Raw genomic sequence first — 15,836 nt, 5'->3', positions numbered from 1 at the left:
CACATGCACACGTTTGTTCACTTAACAGCAGTCAATTCGTGGGTCTTTAAACTGCCAGCAGGCGCTTGAAAGTCGCTTGCGGAGGTCAATCCGTCTCCCGCCGAACTGAATATGCTTCTTTGTTGACCGCGTCACGGCAAATTGCACGTGAAAGCACCACAGGCGCTCCCTACGCCAAGATATGTTGTTACCTGTGGTCTTTGTGCCGGAAGCACCCGTGTCAATTTAAAAGCTCATCAAAACAAATTGCTTATGGATGGCTGCGCTGTATATATCACACAACTCTTTGATCTATGTTAATGAAATGTAACCATGCGGCGGTTTAACGTTGATTGGATGATTTGATGCGACGTTGCGTTTCCCAGGCGATCACGCTTGTACAATGTGCGAGTGTCTCCAAATATTTTGATTATACTTTACACAATGGCCGTATGACTACAGTATTCTGTGAACGGTTTACAATTTAACCAGTAGCAGAACTTTGTTCAAGATAATATTTTCTCGGTCAAGAGCATTGCAAAACATATTGTGATTTTTGAAAAGCTTTGTTTGCTTGATTCACCTTCCCCGTAAGATTCAAATTGACACACGTTGGAAAAAAAGCATGAACGTTTACGATGAAAAGCGACGAGTTCTGCTATTTCACCAAACGTGAGGAGTTAGGACTTGACTTGACTCGGGAAACACCAAAGCAAGAAATAGCCTTATATTTAGTAACACCAACATTTTCCGAACAAACGTGCCCCAACAAGAACAAGTTGTTTGATCTAGTACTATGTTAATTTTTTATTATTATTTTTTTTTTTAAGATTTGACGCAGACGAAGCTTGGCCACTTGCAGCGCTATGGGTCTAATCAGCTTCCCTCAACAGCTTGGTGCTATAAACGGTGGTGTGGTTTCGGCCATCGACTAGCATTTTTAACATTGAAGTCGTACCAATTTTAACAGATTGACAACCATGGGTGGTAAATTTGGATTTGTACGCTTGTCGTGCACGCCTGCGTGATTTTCCAACAAGCGATGTTTGTGGCACCCCTGAGATCCCCAATCAATGCCTGGTTCTGCCTGCAGCGCGACTAACAGCAATGGGAAAGTATTGATTTGTAAATGAAAAACCGTTGCTATTGATTGCGACCAAAACTGGCCGGACATTGGGTGTTGGAAGTTACGCCAGTTGCTGTCTTGAGCACCGAAACTTAGAATTCGGTTCAACATGCTAGTAAAAAAGCATTCAAACATGTATAATATCTTTGAATATTGTTTGCATGTTAACCGAATTTCAACAAAAAGTCTTCAATTTCTTCATTATACTGTAAACTAGCGTAAAAGCAGGAAAGAACCGTTGCTGTTGTGGTCACCACGACGCAACAGCAATTATCCTTCCTACTGCTGTTGACAGAGCTTAATTAATTTGTTTCCTGTGCTGAATACATTATCCGCAAATGGCGATTCTCCGTACTTTTACGTAATTCTCGTTATGCTAAACTTTCAGGCTGGACATTTTATCTGTTTACACCTCTCATGTCAAGGTTGGAAATAATTGGTGGTAAAAATCACAAACTGAAATATTTTTAAGTTTTTATTCAATCTGCAGTGTTCGCTCGGGCGATAAGCAAAAAGAAAACATCACAACAACTGAAGTCTACTCGAACAAAACGGTGGTGGCAACCGGTAGGCCCGAAAACCGCACAGGATTATTGGTTCGGATGTCAGAACACCCTGCCCCACCGGTCCGAATTTGAAGAGAAGCAACAGAAATCAGCCAGACACAAAAAAGCAATAAATAAAGTACAGGGAGAGCAAAGTGTGGCATAATTCAGCTACACTGGTAAGTACCACCGCGAATGGCTTCACTTTCGGAAAAAGCACACACAGAAGAACACTCGCCCGCGGTAATGCATTGGAAGAAACGAGGCATATAAAACGTAGTGGCCAAAGTTGTCTCAGCAAGTTAGCCTAGCATACAGTAAGCTGTTGCTGTCGCACAAACTTGCACGAATGCATATCAATATGGACGTGAGACAATCGTGGCGGAGAGGAAATACACAAATATATATATATCACACAGTGTTCAGTTTTGTGTATCAGTAGGGGTTCGTGGCGAGTTGGTTAACCTATCGAGCCGGGGTTATACGTTCGTCTCATTGAGTGACAATCCATGTCAATTATCAAGAGTTACATCACAGTGACTTTTGAAGGCAAGCAAATGTGTTGCTGACTATTGCCAATTGCGAGAGCGATCAGCACCGCTCGTTGGTAAACAGGCGACACGCCTTCTAACAAAGAGATGGGTACTGCAACAGGCGAACCTCGGTCTAGGGAATGCCATAGTGTAGACAAACACAAACGTTTCTGGACCCGTCTACAAAGGAAACATTAGGTAGGATGCGTACGGGCGAGTATTGCCCCCGGCCGACTTACATAATACAGAATGAAAACACAAAACGGCGATTGAGATCGTAATGAGGTAGCGGGCAGCGGCGCCAAATTATCGCGTAATACTGTTTTAATTCTTCGCCCTGGTATCGGCAGACGGCAATCGGGTAACTACGGTCGCTGTGGCGTCGCTACCTGGGGTGATTTCGAGGCAGGAACCGGCGCCGGTGGAACCAGAAAGCGAATTCTCCAAAAGACGTATTTGTTGTTCAAACTACCGAATGCCATATCTTGCTAGGACACAAGCAACGCTAGGCTGGCCGTGGCGCGTTATTGAAGAGGGCGGCAATTACGGGGCGTGGCGACACGACCCTGTATCGTTGCGGGCCACGCCAGGCGGAAAGGCGAGGCGGACCATCTGGCCCGGCAAGTGAACAAAGAAGAGTTCGGCTCAACCGCGTGTTGGACACTTTTTGTGGGTAACGGCGTAGAACCAACTGAAAAGTCTTTGGACTCTGTGGTTTGCGCAACTGCGGCGGATGGGCTAGGGGCAAAGCGATAAAGAGAAACAGGCGCGGGGAGTTGTACGTGGAAAGTGCTGGTATAATAGTACGTCTGGATATACTGCCGAAAAGCAGCGCCGAAATCGGACGCGGGTTTGCTTGTTAAATAACACATTAAAACGAAAAAGAAAGCGTCTAAATATTAAATAATGTCAATAATAATCAAACATTGGAATAACTTATCGATAGTTATATCATATATACTCATTACAGGCGGAAACATATATGAGAACAAAGGAACCGGTATCTGAACGCGATCGACTTTCCTAAACGGTGTTCAGAAACTCATTTCTTTGCAAAAACACGCAATAGTGGCTGAAAAGTATCCTAAATGTTATAAAACTATCCAATTCAAATAAATAATAAACGTCCTTGCACGTACAGAATGCATATGGTGCAGGCTAGTAGGAAAATCAAATCGTTTTTTAAACCAAGGGAACCTTAGGAGCGGACGATACACTCGTTAACCTGCATTGTACAAGCAACAGGTGATCCTGGCCCTACCACGTGGTTTGTCAAAACCCGTTGCGCAAAGGATGGAGATTCTTGACAAGCGTATCGCGGTCCTTGAAATGGATCGATGGCCATCGTGTGCTTTTCGGGTGCAGGAGGGCTGGCGGGTGAAGCTGGGATATAAGTGGGCATGGGTTGGCTCACGTACATTTCGCGAGTGTTCATAATTCCGCTCGTCGGGGTAGACACGGGTGGCATCGCACCGTTGGTGAGCCAGGGATGCTGCAGCACGTTTTCGAGGGTCAGACGTTTGTATTGATCCTTGCAGAGCATCGAGCCAATCAGGTGGCGACACGCATCGCTAATCGCGTGTGCTCGCTTGTGACGAAGCTCACATGCGATAATGTCTTTCTCCTTCTGGAAAGGGACCTCGGCTTCCACCATTGTGTACAGCAGGACTCCAAGGGACCAGGCGTCCACACGGCGCCCGCTGTACCGACGCTCAATGAACCACTCGGGAGGGTAAAACTCTGGTGTTCCAGCGAATTCAGTGTACGGCGCTTCCTGCGATTGGTAAACAAGAGGATTATACAACTGTCGATTTGTTTTTAAAATCGTGAGTAACTTGAATTTACAACCAGTCAACATTTGCATACAAATTTCGATGTATATTTAACGCTTACCTTCATTAGCGTGCCGCAGCCAAAGTCAATGAGCTTTGCCTCGGAGGTGTGGAGATTGAGCAGCACGTTCTCATCTTTAATGTCACGGTGTACGACCCCGTTGGCATGGCAATGGATCACCGCTTCCACAATCTGCATACAACGATGTCACAGGGATTAGATCATGCGCAGACATGACGCTCGTCCTATATTTACGTGTAGAAATCACGTCGGGCGCGCGCTTAACGATTTAGCACACGACGTTTTGTGTGCAATCATGCGCCATGACCCACAAAGGGAACTAAAATGTATTCGTGACCTGCGGTCGACTGATATTTTTTGCGCATGCGTGCTTAGCAGGTCAAGAGAAACGCAGCTGATAAAAGGGGCTCACCTGTCTAAATATGTTTCTTGCTACATTCTCGGGAAGGGCGCCGTGCTGGTTGAGGTAGTCAAACAAGTCGATGACTGGCTGTGGGCGTTCCATCACAAGTATGTAGCTGTTGCGACGTTCGTACCAATCCAACATTCCGATCACACCTGCAAGACAAGTTGAACTGCATTAGAAACGGTCACTCACTCACGCGGCATTAGCGGCACAGTTCAGTTGCAGTTCTTGCAGATTACTTCGGGGCCTCGTTACACGCGGTTTACAGGTGACACACAGCGGCCCATCAAAGTGGGCGTACCTTGGAACTCGTTACCTATAAGGAGCGTTTACAAAAAACACATCGCGTCGGGCAGGACGCACACTTGTCACAGTCATAGTAAAACCATCATAAACGCAAAGCAATTTGGCGGCGGCTGGGCGCGAAAATTCGAGTTCGAAGAACAGCTTCGGTTAGTTGTTTTTACCTTTGTTGCCGGATGTAGCGGCCCGGTGGAGAAGTTCAAACTCGATTGGAACCACGCGGCCGTCTAGCTTTCCCCATCGCTTAACCTTGGCCTTGGGCACTTGCTTGATCGCCACCTGTACGTTGTCAGACTTACGAGTGCCTGCAATAAAATAAAACTGAGGTCATGACGAGTCATTTGGACAGTAATCATGTACAGCAACGGTAACGACGGGAGCACAGAGGACATTATCGACCTTGAATGACCCGAACTGTGCAGCGCAAGTGCATTGACGACCCCTGTGTGGCCTTGCAAGGACGCACGGTGCTTTTGACCTAAATAACCAACTGTCGAGTGCACGCAAGCATTGATTCTTATTTCTCTCACGGCGCTGCATTATCGCCGGCCGTGCAAAAGCGCAATTACATTATACGCAGTGAGTGCGCCCTATTCGAGGCCTTTAATCGACTACGACCTCTCCTGGGCAGAAGAACTGGAAACTGTCATAAATATTTTAACGCGAAGCACAGAGCAACGTATTTCTGCTTACTGCACGACCTCTCGTTTGAGTGTCGTTAACGAGAGAACAGTCCGGTTTATTGACATGCAAGTGACTGTGAAACCCCACAAAGTAACAAAGGCCACCACTGGTTTCGCTCTGCCAAGTGGGACGAATGGTTTTTGGAACATCAGCCCACAGCGGCGAACAGGTGTGGGGCGGAGAAATTCAGACGAGTCTGTAAACAACCTTAAGCAACTGTTACACGGTCACAGTTCATGTGCCTTGCTTGTTACGTTCTGGAGAAAACTGCGCAGCCTCATATGTGCGCAAAAACACTTCTGCGTACGAAAGCCCAAAATTTGTCGTTTGCACTCCGTTACACCACAACACGAGGCTACGAACGCCGCCGCTCTATAACGCCTACGTCATGCCATGCGTAGATTCTATTTTTGGATGCTGGAGTTGCCCAAAATAGCAGAGGGGACGTTTCGCATAAAATCGTTGACAATGATTTAAATATATACGGGCATACGGAGGATCGGACACGCAGTTCCACCAATTATGCGATACACAAAATTAACATCCTACGCATATTAAAAGATAAAAATATACGCTATAAAACGATTGGACCACAGACCCATACAATTTGGTTTGAAAATTTAAATCACGCCTTTGTATATCAGCTCGTGGCATCACAGTATTGTTCCGACTAAAATCCACGCATTCCAATGGTTATTTAACGCGGGTGGGTCTTTTGTGTAAGTGCCAGGCGATTATTCGGCTATCGTGTTACGGACGAAATGGCGACGACTGCCTACCGCCGGCATGAAGCAATATGTACGTGCAACAAGCTGAGCTATTATTCGCGTCGTCACTGTGATTCAGCCAACAAGACATGAGATGTTGTGCAAGGCAGCTCCGCTCACCGACTGACACCAGGGCGTGAGCAGGCCCTCGACGATAATATTGTGCAAGAGGAAGGAAAATTTTCTCGCCACTTATTTACAGGCATTTGTAATGGGCGACACTCTTCGGAGAAACATGGCTGAGGTGCTGACGTCAAAGTGCTGTGCCGCAGCGAAAACAAACAAACTTCTGCACTTCCCTGCCAAACAGCGCAACTTCCTTTAGGAAGCGCATCAAACAGACTGTCACAGTAAAACAACGCACTGTTAAAATAGGTTGTGCGTTTGTCAGTCCCTCAGACAGTGGCGGGGGCGAATGTGATCTACACGCGTGACGTCATATGCGAGATCGGTCGGCGAGCTGAAGCGGAAACTCGTATCGCGGCCTATTCAGCTTATAAGGCCATGAGCCCGGGAAATTGCGACTGAAGCGTCGCGCCGTGAGAAAGATGATTCTTGCACCTTCTCGCCGTCGTCAAGCAAACAAAATTAGGAGACTACATCGCCGCACATCCTCGACCAGCCCGAACACACAACTACTTGGAAGTCGGCCACCGACGGGACGGATTAAGTTTCCCAGCAGCGGAAATCGGATCCGCATTATGAACGCCCGGACTGCCAATAACGAACAGGGAAAGCAAGATATCGGTACACACGCCAACACCAAACATCCTCTCTTCGTTTTTTGTATTGGAACAAACCGGATTATCCTCATCTCATAAAGGGATTCATATGTATTGCGATTCCACAGCAGGACGGTGCTAATGAAATGTAGTTTTACCCTCCGCAAAAAATGAAAATCCTCTTGACATGCGCCCATGTATCCATCCAAAGCCAATGATTGCTACCAAGGCCAACGTCGAACACAGCCATATGATTAGTTATTGATTCTGTGAAGTGATGCAGGGTCGCAATGGTACTTAAGGTCACTGAGGGACAGCGTGCATTGACCGATACACAAAAGGTTAAGCATTTCAGTCCTTTCGATTCGAGGTCCATGCGCAATTAAAAATATAAACTGATGGGCAATCGGGAAGCGTTGATTATTGGTGCTGTGGCAATCATGTGGCCAAACGTTTTTTTACTGTAACTACCAAACCTTGGCAGATACTGGTCGACGCATGACTGACCACTAAATAATGCATGCGAGTACGATAGCGAGATGGTGTTGTTCTCACGTCGCGCAAAGGAGTTAAGTGCGGACAAGGTGGTTCATTATTGCGAGAAGAGCGCGAATGTCAAGAGTCTGTCCGCTGTTCCCAGGCGACGATGGGATGGCGAAATGAATGGGAATCTAAAAGGCCACGAAAATGCCCTTTCGGCATCCAGACACAAAGTTTTCGTCTCGCGGCCCGTTGCGGTGTCTAAATGTCCCAGTTCGGAAATAAAACTTGCAATGCCGACGGTCCTTCTAACTGACAACGCACGGTGATCACAGCTCGGTAATAAGCGGTTTTCGCTCTGCCAACCGAACAACAGGGTCGCTCCAACCGAAAGCTGTTTAATTCCGGATGCCGACAGTCAAGTGCTTTGCCGGGCGCTGCCACTAATGGATGGGTTGCTACGAGCGTCGCCAAGTTTTTACAAAGTTCGCAATCGCAGCGTTTACAATGCGCAGAGGGTCGATAAATGCATTGTTCTTGTACTGGCGACGAACAGGGAAAATGCAACCAGAAAACGCTACACTGCTTGACGAGATTCAAACATACACAACACCCTGGCTTTATACAGACATGGGGCAGTTCAATGATAATAGAGGGCGGAATCACCGTGGGCAGCACATTTGCGATGATTCAGTCGATGGGCGCTCCCAAAAGGCAAAGAGATCCCGTCCTGAGAATACGACGACCCGCGCTTGTCAAAATTTCTGTTTGATTCACCGCCCAGGGCCGTGGCGCGCGTTGTTAGAAGGCGACGGATCAAAGATTCTTCAACTGAGCACTAGCGATAAACGCTGACCGTCGTTTTCTCTTTGTACCTGATTACGATTTAAAGTCTTGCTCGTACAATTTATGGTTGTCATTGTCGAGAATAGAGTCTAGTTTTCATCCGCTGCACACCATCTACGACACGTTTAACACGACGCGTTTCCCCGAGGTTTATGGGCTACCATGGTGCTTGTGACGTAGTAGAGGTCGTGAGCAAACCTCATCGTAAGCCCTATGACGCTTGTTTACTGTTTCAAACTGAAACTTGGCGTTGCGAATTGGTGTTGGGAACGTGACGTAGAAACGGCGCTTGCGAGACTGGGTGGTTTGCAGTTGCAGGCGGATTGTCATTTTCTCCGGCGACACAAAAGCGAACTGCTGTTGCTGTTCTTGCACGACGAATGGCGAGCTGAGCTAGAAACGGTAGGCGCGACAGAGGAGGGCCAATCGATTAGCACCGAGGCCAACATCTGTCTCGCCGCGCCCCGGCCCTTCTACCGTCCCACCACTTGTAGTCAACAAAGCGAGGCACGCGGGAGAAGCGAAGAGAACGGTGAGCGCTTGGCGTCAGCTGCCAAAGTTTCCAAGGCCTCTTGTCACAGCACACACGGCGCAAAACAAATCCCAAGAACGACTCATGCGATCGGGTCGAATTGCCAAGATAAGGCCATTAGCAGGAGTGTAAGCAAAATCGACCGCCCACCGTAAGCCGAAGAATTATTCCGCACCCCACTTGGCAACTAGGTGTGATTTGCCTGACCCCAAACTACGTGGGGTTACATTGTCTACACGCCAGGGCTTGGCTTCACTGAAAGGCAACGTGACACGTCGGACGGGCGGCAATAAAAGGCAAACTTTGATCTGATTGAAATTCGGGTGTGCGGGTACCAGGCAAAGCTTTGGCCTCACACAATAGTTTGTTTTCGTGCATTCGCGCCGTGCGGCTCTACAAGCAGCGGACGCCGCTCCCAGTCGTTAGCAATAATCCGACCACCTTGGTGCAATAACGAAGCGACGTGAGTCGACAGCGAGAGGCACAACAGCCTCGTTTATGAAGCGCATGAACAAATTACACGCTCACACCCAGGCCACAATTTTCCACTTACAGTGCCATCCGACTGCGGGTGTTGAATACGGCTATCGAGACCCCGTTCATGCTACCCTGTGTGACAAATTGTTTGTTTTCATTTCAAACGGTAAACACGTCCGACGCTGCCCAACCGGGCGCTTCAAACCACAACATCACAACACGGTGCAATCATGTTTCGATGCACGTTGCAATACATTGCACCGAGCAACGGGTTTGTTTACAAAACACGCCAAACAACACATGCTTTCGGCATCAAGAGGTATTACGCATGATTATGGGAGAGCTAGAACCAGCATTGTCTTGAGTAAGCGGCAGATTGTACCCTCCATACACGATATTGCTTCCCGGTAATTGCGATCGTGCCTAAGGATGTTGATTTTTTATGAATCAGCTAGTTGACAAAGGGCGTAATGTAAGCATACCGGTAGCATGCAAGCTTACATCACTGCATCAGAACTGGCTACTGCATACCCGGCCAGCAGCGGCAAACTGTTCGCTTACTGTTTGGGTATAAGCAGCACCAGAACCATAGAGCGGTTTCGCTTCCCGTTAAACGTGACAAAGGGCTGGGAATGCTACATCGGGTTGCCCCGGCCACGCGGGTCGTGCTGGCGTTTACCATTGTACTTGTACACACCCGTAACAAGCACACACAGCGCAACAAGCAACTCGTATCGGGCAGCGGTTGTTTCCTCTCGCTTCGCCATCGTTTGCCGCACACCAAACGAATTCTTTCCTTGGTTTATGATGCGTCCGTGGTCGTTTAATATCAAGGCGGAGTGTGCGAACTGTCCTGTAAACACGGCTCGTAAGCCTGTTATCCGACCATAAGTGTGAAGCGACACAGATTTCATCACTAGCAATGAAAACCGTGTGCTACATTAGAATGCTTTGCAAAACTGCTTTTTCAACCAGAATGAATGCGGCTGAAAAACAGTCCAATTCAAACCAGTCTGGACAAGTCGGGAGGTGTCCCCACGCCCGCGAGGCATTCCATGAGGCACGATTAGTCAAAGAAGCGTCCTCGAAAAGGCGCAGTCATGTGTGGGGTGGGTGGGCATAGGCTCCTCTCCCATGAAAGGGCGACAACGCTTCGTCCAAATCAGATGCGGCTGGTCGATGATTTTCGCGGAATGCCTGGCACGCATGTTACCAGAGTCACGCAAATGGGCTTCCAAGTACAGCAGTCTTTGTTTTGTGCCTCGCATCTCAGCCTGTGCGGGCTGCTAGACTCACTATCCTAGTTTTTAAAATCAGCCCAGTGCGTATGGGATTCGCTCGACACCTGTTTGCCTTTATCTACGGAGCGCACGACGTGTTGCTGGGCCAACAAAGAACAGTCGTATCCGGCCGAGTGCGCTCGTCCAATAAAGGCGTTCGATGCCGCCCTCGCCAGCCGTTCCAGAACAAACAAGGCATTTCTGCGTCAACGGATTCGATCGGGTTGACATACTTTACGCAATCAGCGCAATGAGCTGACGTCGGTTAAGTTCAAGCATATTGCTCCAGCAAAGACCCACTTACAATTATAAGCGCACCCTCTCCGAAAACAGCTGCGTTTAGAAGATAAGCGCTCCTAGAAATAATTTCGCTACGGCGTCCTGCCTTTAACCTTTAATTGGGGCCGTGCTGCAATTCAACGAAAGCAACTGGTGGTTTGGGTGCGATGTTTAGTTAGTAGGTGACGCACAATTAGAGGGCAACCTTGTTTGTCTTTCGCAGTGTGCTGCCGCTGCCGATAGAAAGTCGAAAAACGCGCTACACAAAAATGAATTGCGTCATGACAAGTTAGTGTCAACGACTTTGCTTGTTTGCCTTTCGCATTGCTGCTTGCAAATCGGGTCGCCAGCGGCACAAACGCTTTCATGGAAAGTCTCGGGTGGCGCCACGTTGCCTTGGTCGCAATTAGAGCTATGTCCTGCCAAGCAACACATCAATGCCAACGTTTGCTGTTCACGTCTTTGCGGAATTTTGCGCCTACACGGCATGATCGTCCCGTGACAGACAGCTGCCTGACTGAATGGGACGTGGGAGGCGACTGACTGCTGCCTGATAGGCAATTTTTGATTCGAAAACATGTTTACCGCGCTCCAATCGATGAGCACAAACGCGCTTGCGCAATAACAATCGTACGCCTTTAAAGTACCACAAAATGATCGACCAGGTACCGCACCTCAAGTACTCAAAAGCCCTTACGACAGCACCTATGTGCACCAGAAGGAAGCGAAATGTGGTTGGTATATGCAAAGGCCTTTGTCTCTGTCAGCGGCGCGCGGCGGAAAAATCCCAAGCCGGGATGAGAAACAGCAAAGCAATTAATCGAACAATCGCGTTACCTATAAGCCACTCATTTGGTCGTTCGAGCGGACAATGAAGTGCAAATTAGGAGCAGTCGCTTTGTTGAAGTGATACAGGGAGCGCCATTGAATCACGGCGGCAATTGGTTTAAAATTGCAAATGCGTGCTCTTGCCCCACAAGTTGACCATTTCTATCCCATATATGTCCAAACATGCGCCCAATGATCCAAACAGTTCGCTTTGGTATAGTTACTATAGGTTGCATGCAAATTTAACTTACCGGCATAAACAGTTCCACCGCCTCCTGCTCCGATGATTCCTCGGATGTCGTAGATCTTTTTGAATGCCGAAGAGGACCTTTGCTGAGCGTCGACGTTCAGTGCTGCAGGCGCGGATCGGATCACGGAGGTGGGTGCGGAAGTCGACGCGACACACGATGTCGGCGGCACGGTCAAGTGCTTTACTTCCGTCGCATTCTGCTGGCTCTCGCTTACAACTGTCACTTGTTGCGGTGTAATTTGCTGCTCGGCTGGTTCGTAATGTTGTTGTTGCTGCTGCTGTTGAACCGGCGCAGGCGTCTTCTTTTGTCGGCGCTGCTGGCTTCGAGTGTGGTAACGCACGTTGTGAGCGCCTTGCTGGGTTTTCCGTCCGTGCTCCGGTTGCAGTAAAACTTGGCGCTCGTTGTTTGTGTTGTTGTTTTCATCGACGCCGTTCCGTTTGGCAGTGCTTCTTAAAAAGTAGCGCTCGTTTGATGCAGCAGAACTGGTGGTTAAGGCACCTGGAGCAACAAACACTGCTTGGCCAGATGTCACTTTCTGCTGCTGAAGCGTTGAGCTGCTAGGAACCATGCCGGGAACAGGGGAAGAGGAAACAACGCGTGCTGATGGGGGTCGTGTCGATCTCTTTGACGACCCTTTCTTCGTCCTACGCGCAGACTTAACGGGATGCGAGGGAACTGAGGCAAATGGATTGAGCGCCATAGCAGTTTTTCCAGACACATTCTCGCAAAGGCGTTGCTGCGGAAGCTTTGGCGCTGGCTCCATGGAAACAAAAACAACGTCGTCATCGTCTGCGTTGTCGTTCTTGGAACGTTTGTGTTGATGTTGTTCGGAAGCCCATTCCTGTGCAATCTGGCAAGTTGGGCTAACTCGCGAATTGTCGTACAATCGTACTCCATTTACTCCAGCGGTCACTTCACTCGTGGATGAAGTATTGGGGACTCTGCATCCGTTGTATGAACGCGCTGTCTGAGAATTAGCGTTGCTCTCGTCAGCTCGTCTTTTGCGAGGCGAAACTCCAGTAACCGAGGATGAAGAAGACAGTGATGAAGATGAATAGGATGACAAGGTCGATGAAGTGGACATATCAGACACCTTTTTTGTAGAGGAATAGGAAGCTGCTGGCTGGGTGCAATAAGCCGAAGACGAAGGCATAAATCCTTGAGTCATCGGGGCACCACCGTGGACAAGATGATTGTAGCTGCTACGATTGGCCATGCTTCCCAAACTCCCTCCAACTGTACCAGCGGTGGGGGAAGGCGGTGCCGATGACAAGGACATTTTGCTGTCGCGTACAACAGTGCAATCCCCACAGGCTGTTGCGCTAAACCGATTCTTGTTTTTCAGTTCGTCGATAGTGCAACCGGGCGTGGAAGCCTGATTGGCATTGGGATGGTGACGTTGGCGATAGTAAGCTTGGCGGCGGATTGCCTGCTCAGATGAAGGTGCAAGCTGGTTTGTCAACAGCGGCATGGTCGGCGGTTGCATGGGCATTCCGCAAGCTTGATTTGTAAAAACAGCGCTTGGTGCCAAATCAGGATTGATCTCGTGTGCTGGCTTTGAAATTGCTTGGGTGTAGAGAACTTGATTTGCGATCATCAGTCTTTGTTGTTCTTCAGGCGACGACAATCTGTTGAAGTTGGCGTTTCGCGATTCAAAAGCCGTTGACTGGCAGTATATATCATCTTGCTCGGTGATTCCGTGAGTGCGGGGTGAAAGCGTATTGATCGGCATTGGACTGGAGCCCGGCAACGAGCTTGGGGCGAACCAGAACGTTGGCGCGCCTTGTTCCGGCACCCGAAGGCAGTTAAACGCGTTGTGAACCTGCTTTGTTACCAGTTCACACACATCGGCTGTCGTGCATCCGCTAGTTGTTGCGAACGAACAGAAGGGGCTTCCAACCTTCGGACCAAGAGGAAAATTGTCTGTTGACATACTGGTGCAGCTCGGTTCGGGGAAAAGGGAAACCGCTGACACGTTGTCTAACTATCAATAGAAGCAGTCTCGTTTTAGCACGTCGTCATAGCGGTATGCTAACACAGGCAACTTGTGTATCGTCCGATATTAGTAACGCTAAAAAATGACCTGTTGAACAAAATTGAAAAATGTTTAAAAAACACCGAAACTTCAAAATACACACAACACTTCCGCGTCTCTTGCTAAACAGTGCTATCTGTCAACGCTAAACAACTTAACAAGGTTTTGTTTTGAAACTGACTACAAAGACTGCACGGTATTTGAGGCAAGCGGTTCTTTCACGTTTTTCGACGGTGGTCGCCATCTGCTCTCTTAAACAAAGCGCACCGCAATGGTTTGCATATACCGCTTATTGCGAATCACGACTAAAAAACCTGCCAACGCAGCCGGACGACAGTCCGGTGATGCGCCGTCGACCGTTATCGACATCCACATTATGTTGATGTTTGCCTGTGTTAGCGCCGGTCACCAAGCATCAGTTGCACAACAACATGACTCAGTCGCTTTTGCCAACAGTTCACCTGTTTTTTCGTGAGCGAGGAGCCAGTACACAACACGTACACACCCCCGGCTTAGGCATGTGAGACTATCTGGATCTACGACCCGTCAGGCACATGCTTCGACCAGTCAGTGCTGACAAAACATCTGATATCACTGCAGAAAAACACGCCTACTCGGTGCCTGCTCTCCGGCGCTACACTCAAAACAAAGCTCGCCTTTCCCTGTCATACCAACACAACAAACAGCTGCTGGTACACAAACCTTACACACACTGCTCATCTGGCGAACTCTTATTTCCACCGCCTGTCATGAGCAGATCAAGTCATTTCAGTGACGCGCCAGTATAAACCTTTCTGCCTGACGTATGTAGTCGCATTGTTTCGTGACGCTTACGCACATCATCGTCCGGCGCGCACGAGCCCTGGCAGAGACTGACCCAACAACGTCGCGATCGTGCGCTTCTAAAGCGACGCACAAAGAAGATTAGAAAGCAGCTTGGAGTGCTCTCTCTCCTTCTCCCTGCGCGCCAGAGCCAGCCGCTACCCTGCTGCTACCAGTTGTTGAGCACGCTCTCGTGTTACCAACGACGCGACTTGGTTTTTCCCGCAAACGCCGAGCGCCTTCGCACTACCCAGGATGGCTACACGACAGGACTGATAAAAAGCGCCACAGGTCATTCTCGTCCAATAGGGTGATTAGCGCCCAAATGATTGGCTGCGTTTCATGACACCGACAGTCCTTTTATTGTCCACAGTCTGTCCGCTTTACGGCCCGCAAACAAAAGGTGCAACTTCGAGCTGCCGTTTGGGCGTGAAAGTTTTGGCAAATGACAGCTGGAATTTGCACTACTTCAACCCACTCTTGTAACGATTTATTAGGAGAGGCGAGAAAAGCCGCCATCGTTTCTCCCAGCTACATGTAAATCATCAGCATGCAAAACAGCGAATTACCCCGTAAATAAGCCCAAAGTAACACCAGGCTGACTCGTACTGCGATAACACTTTTAAGAAATAGAATAGGGCAAACTCATTGCTAACCTTTTCTTAAACGTCGTCTAAAGTTGCAGTTTTAAAATGTCATATCATCTGTCAACCGCAGAGTTAATTTGCGCCCATTTGAAGTGGTAGCATACGTAGCTATGGCAATTATCAATTATCAGGGCGCTAAGTGCTTTGGACGACGCTGATTTAAGGGCAACAGTGGTAAAGACTTGAAATTGCGTGCCCGCGCGTGGCTTAAAGTTAAACAAGGCGATTTCCAGGGAATTATCATGACGTAGCGTCCATGTTGAACATGAATTCTGTTGTAGGGGCGCCATAAAATCGACGCCACATGACGTAAATGCCACGCAGGGTAGCTTCAAACCATTTGTTTCATTCGGATGTGAAACATGTAATTAAGACTGTAAACCATAAGCTGCCGTGTTGTGTGTAAGACAGCCACTGGTAGTTAGGCCCATTCCCGTTGA

General features: G+C 48.5%; 1 protein-coding gene across 1 annotated transcript; it reads right to left on the bottom strand.

The window, feature by feature from the left end:
- Positions 1-1,567: 1,567 nt before the first annotated feature.
- LOC145237025 (uncharacterized) lies at positions 1,568-14,006 on the bottom strand. The gene is made up of 5 exons (XM_080099722.1): positions 11,893-14,006; positions 4,911-5,051; positions 4,450-4,595; positions 4,077-4,208; positions 1,568-3,957 (listed from the first exon to the last, which is right to left on the bottom strand). Exons 1-5 carry the CDS (start codon positions 13,823-13,825, stop codon positions 3,382-3,384), a joined length of 2,928 nt encoding a protein of 975 aa, XP_079955848.1. The 5' UTR covers positions 13,826-14,006; the 3' UTR covers positions 1,568-3,381.
- Positions 14,007-15,836: the final 1,830 nt, after the last annotated feature.

Source organism: Phallusia mammillata, chromosome 7, assembly GCF_965637545.1.
Source record: "Phallusia mammillata chromosome 7, kaPhaMamm4.hap1.1, whole genome shotgun sequence".
Classification (NCBI taxonomy): domain Eukaryota; kingdom Metazoa; phylum Chordata; class Ascidiacea; order Phlebobranchia; family Ascidiidae; genus Phallusia; species Phallusia mammillata.
This window is presented reverse-complemented; position numbering and strand designations above follow the sequence as displayed.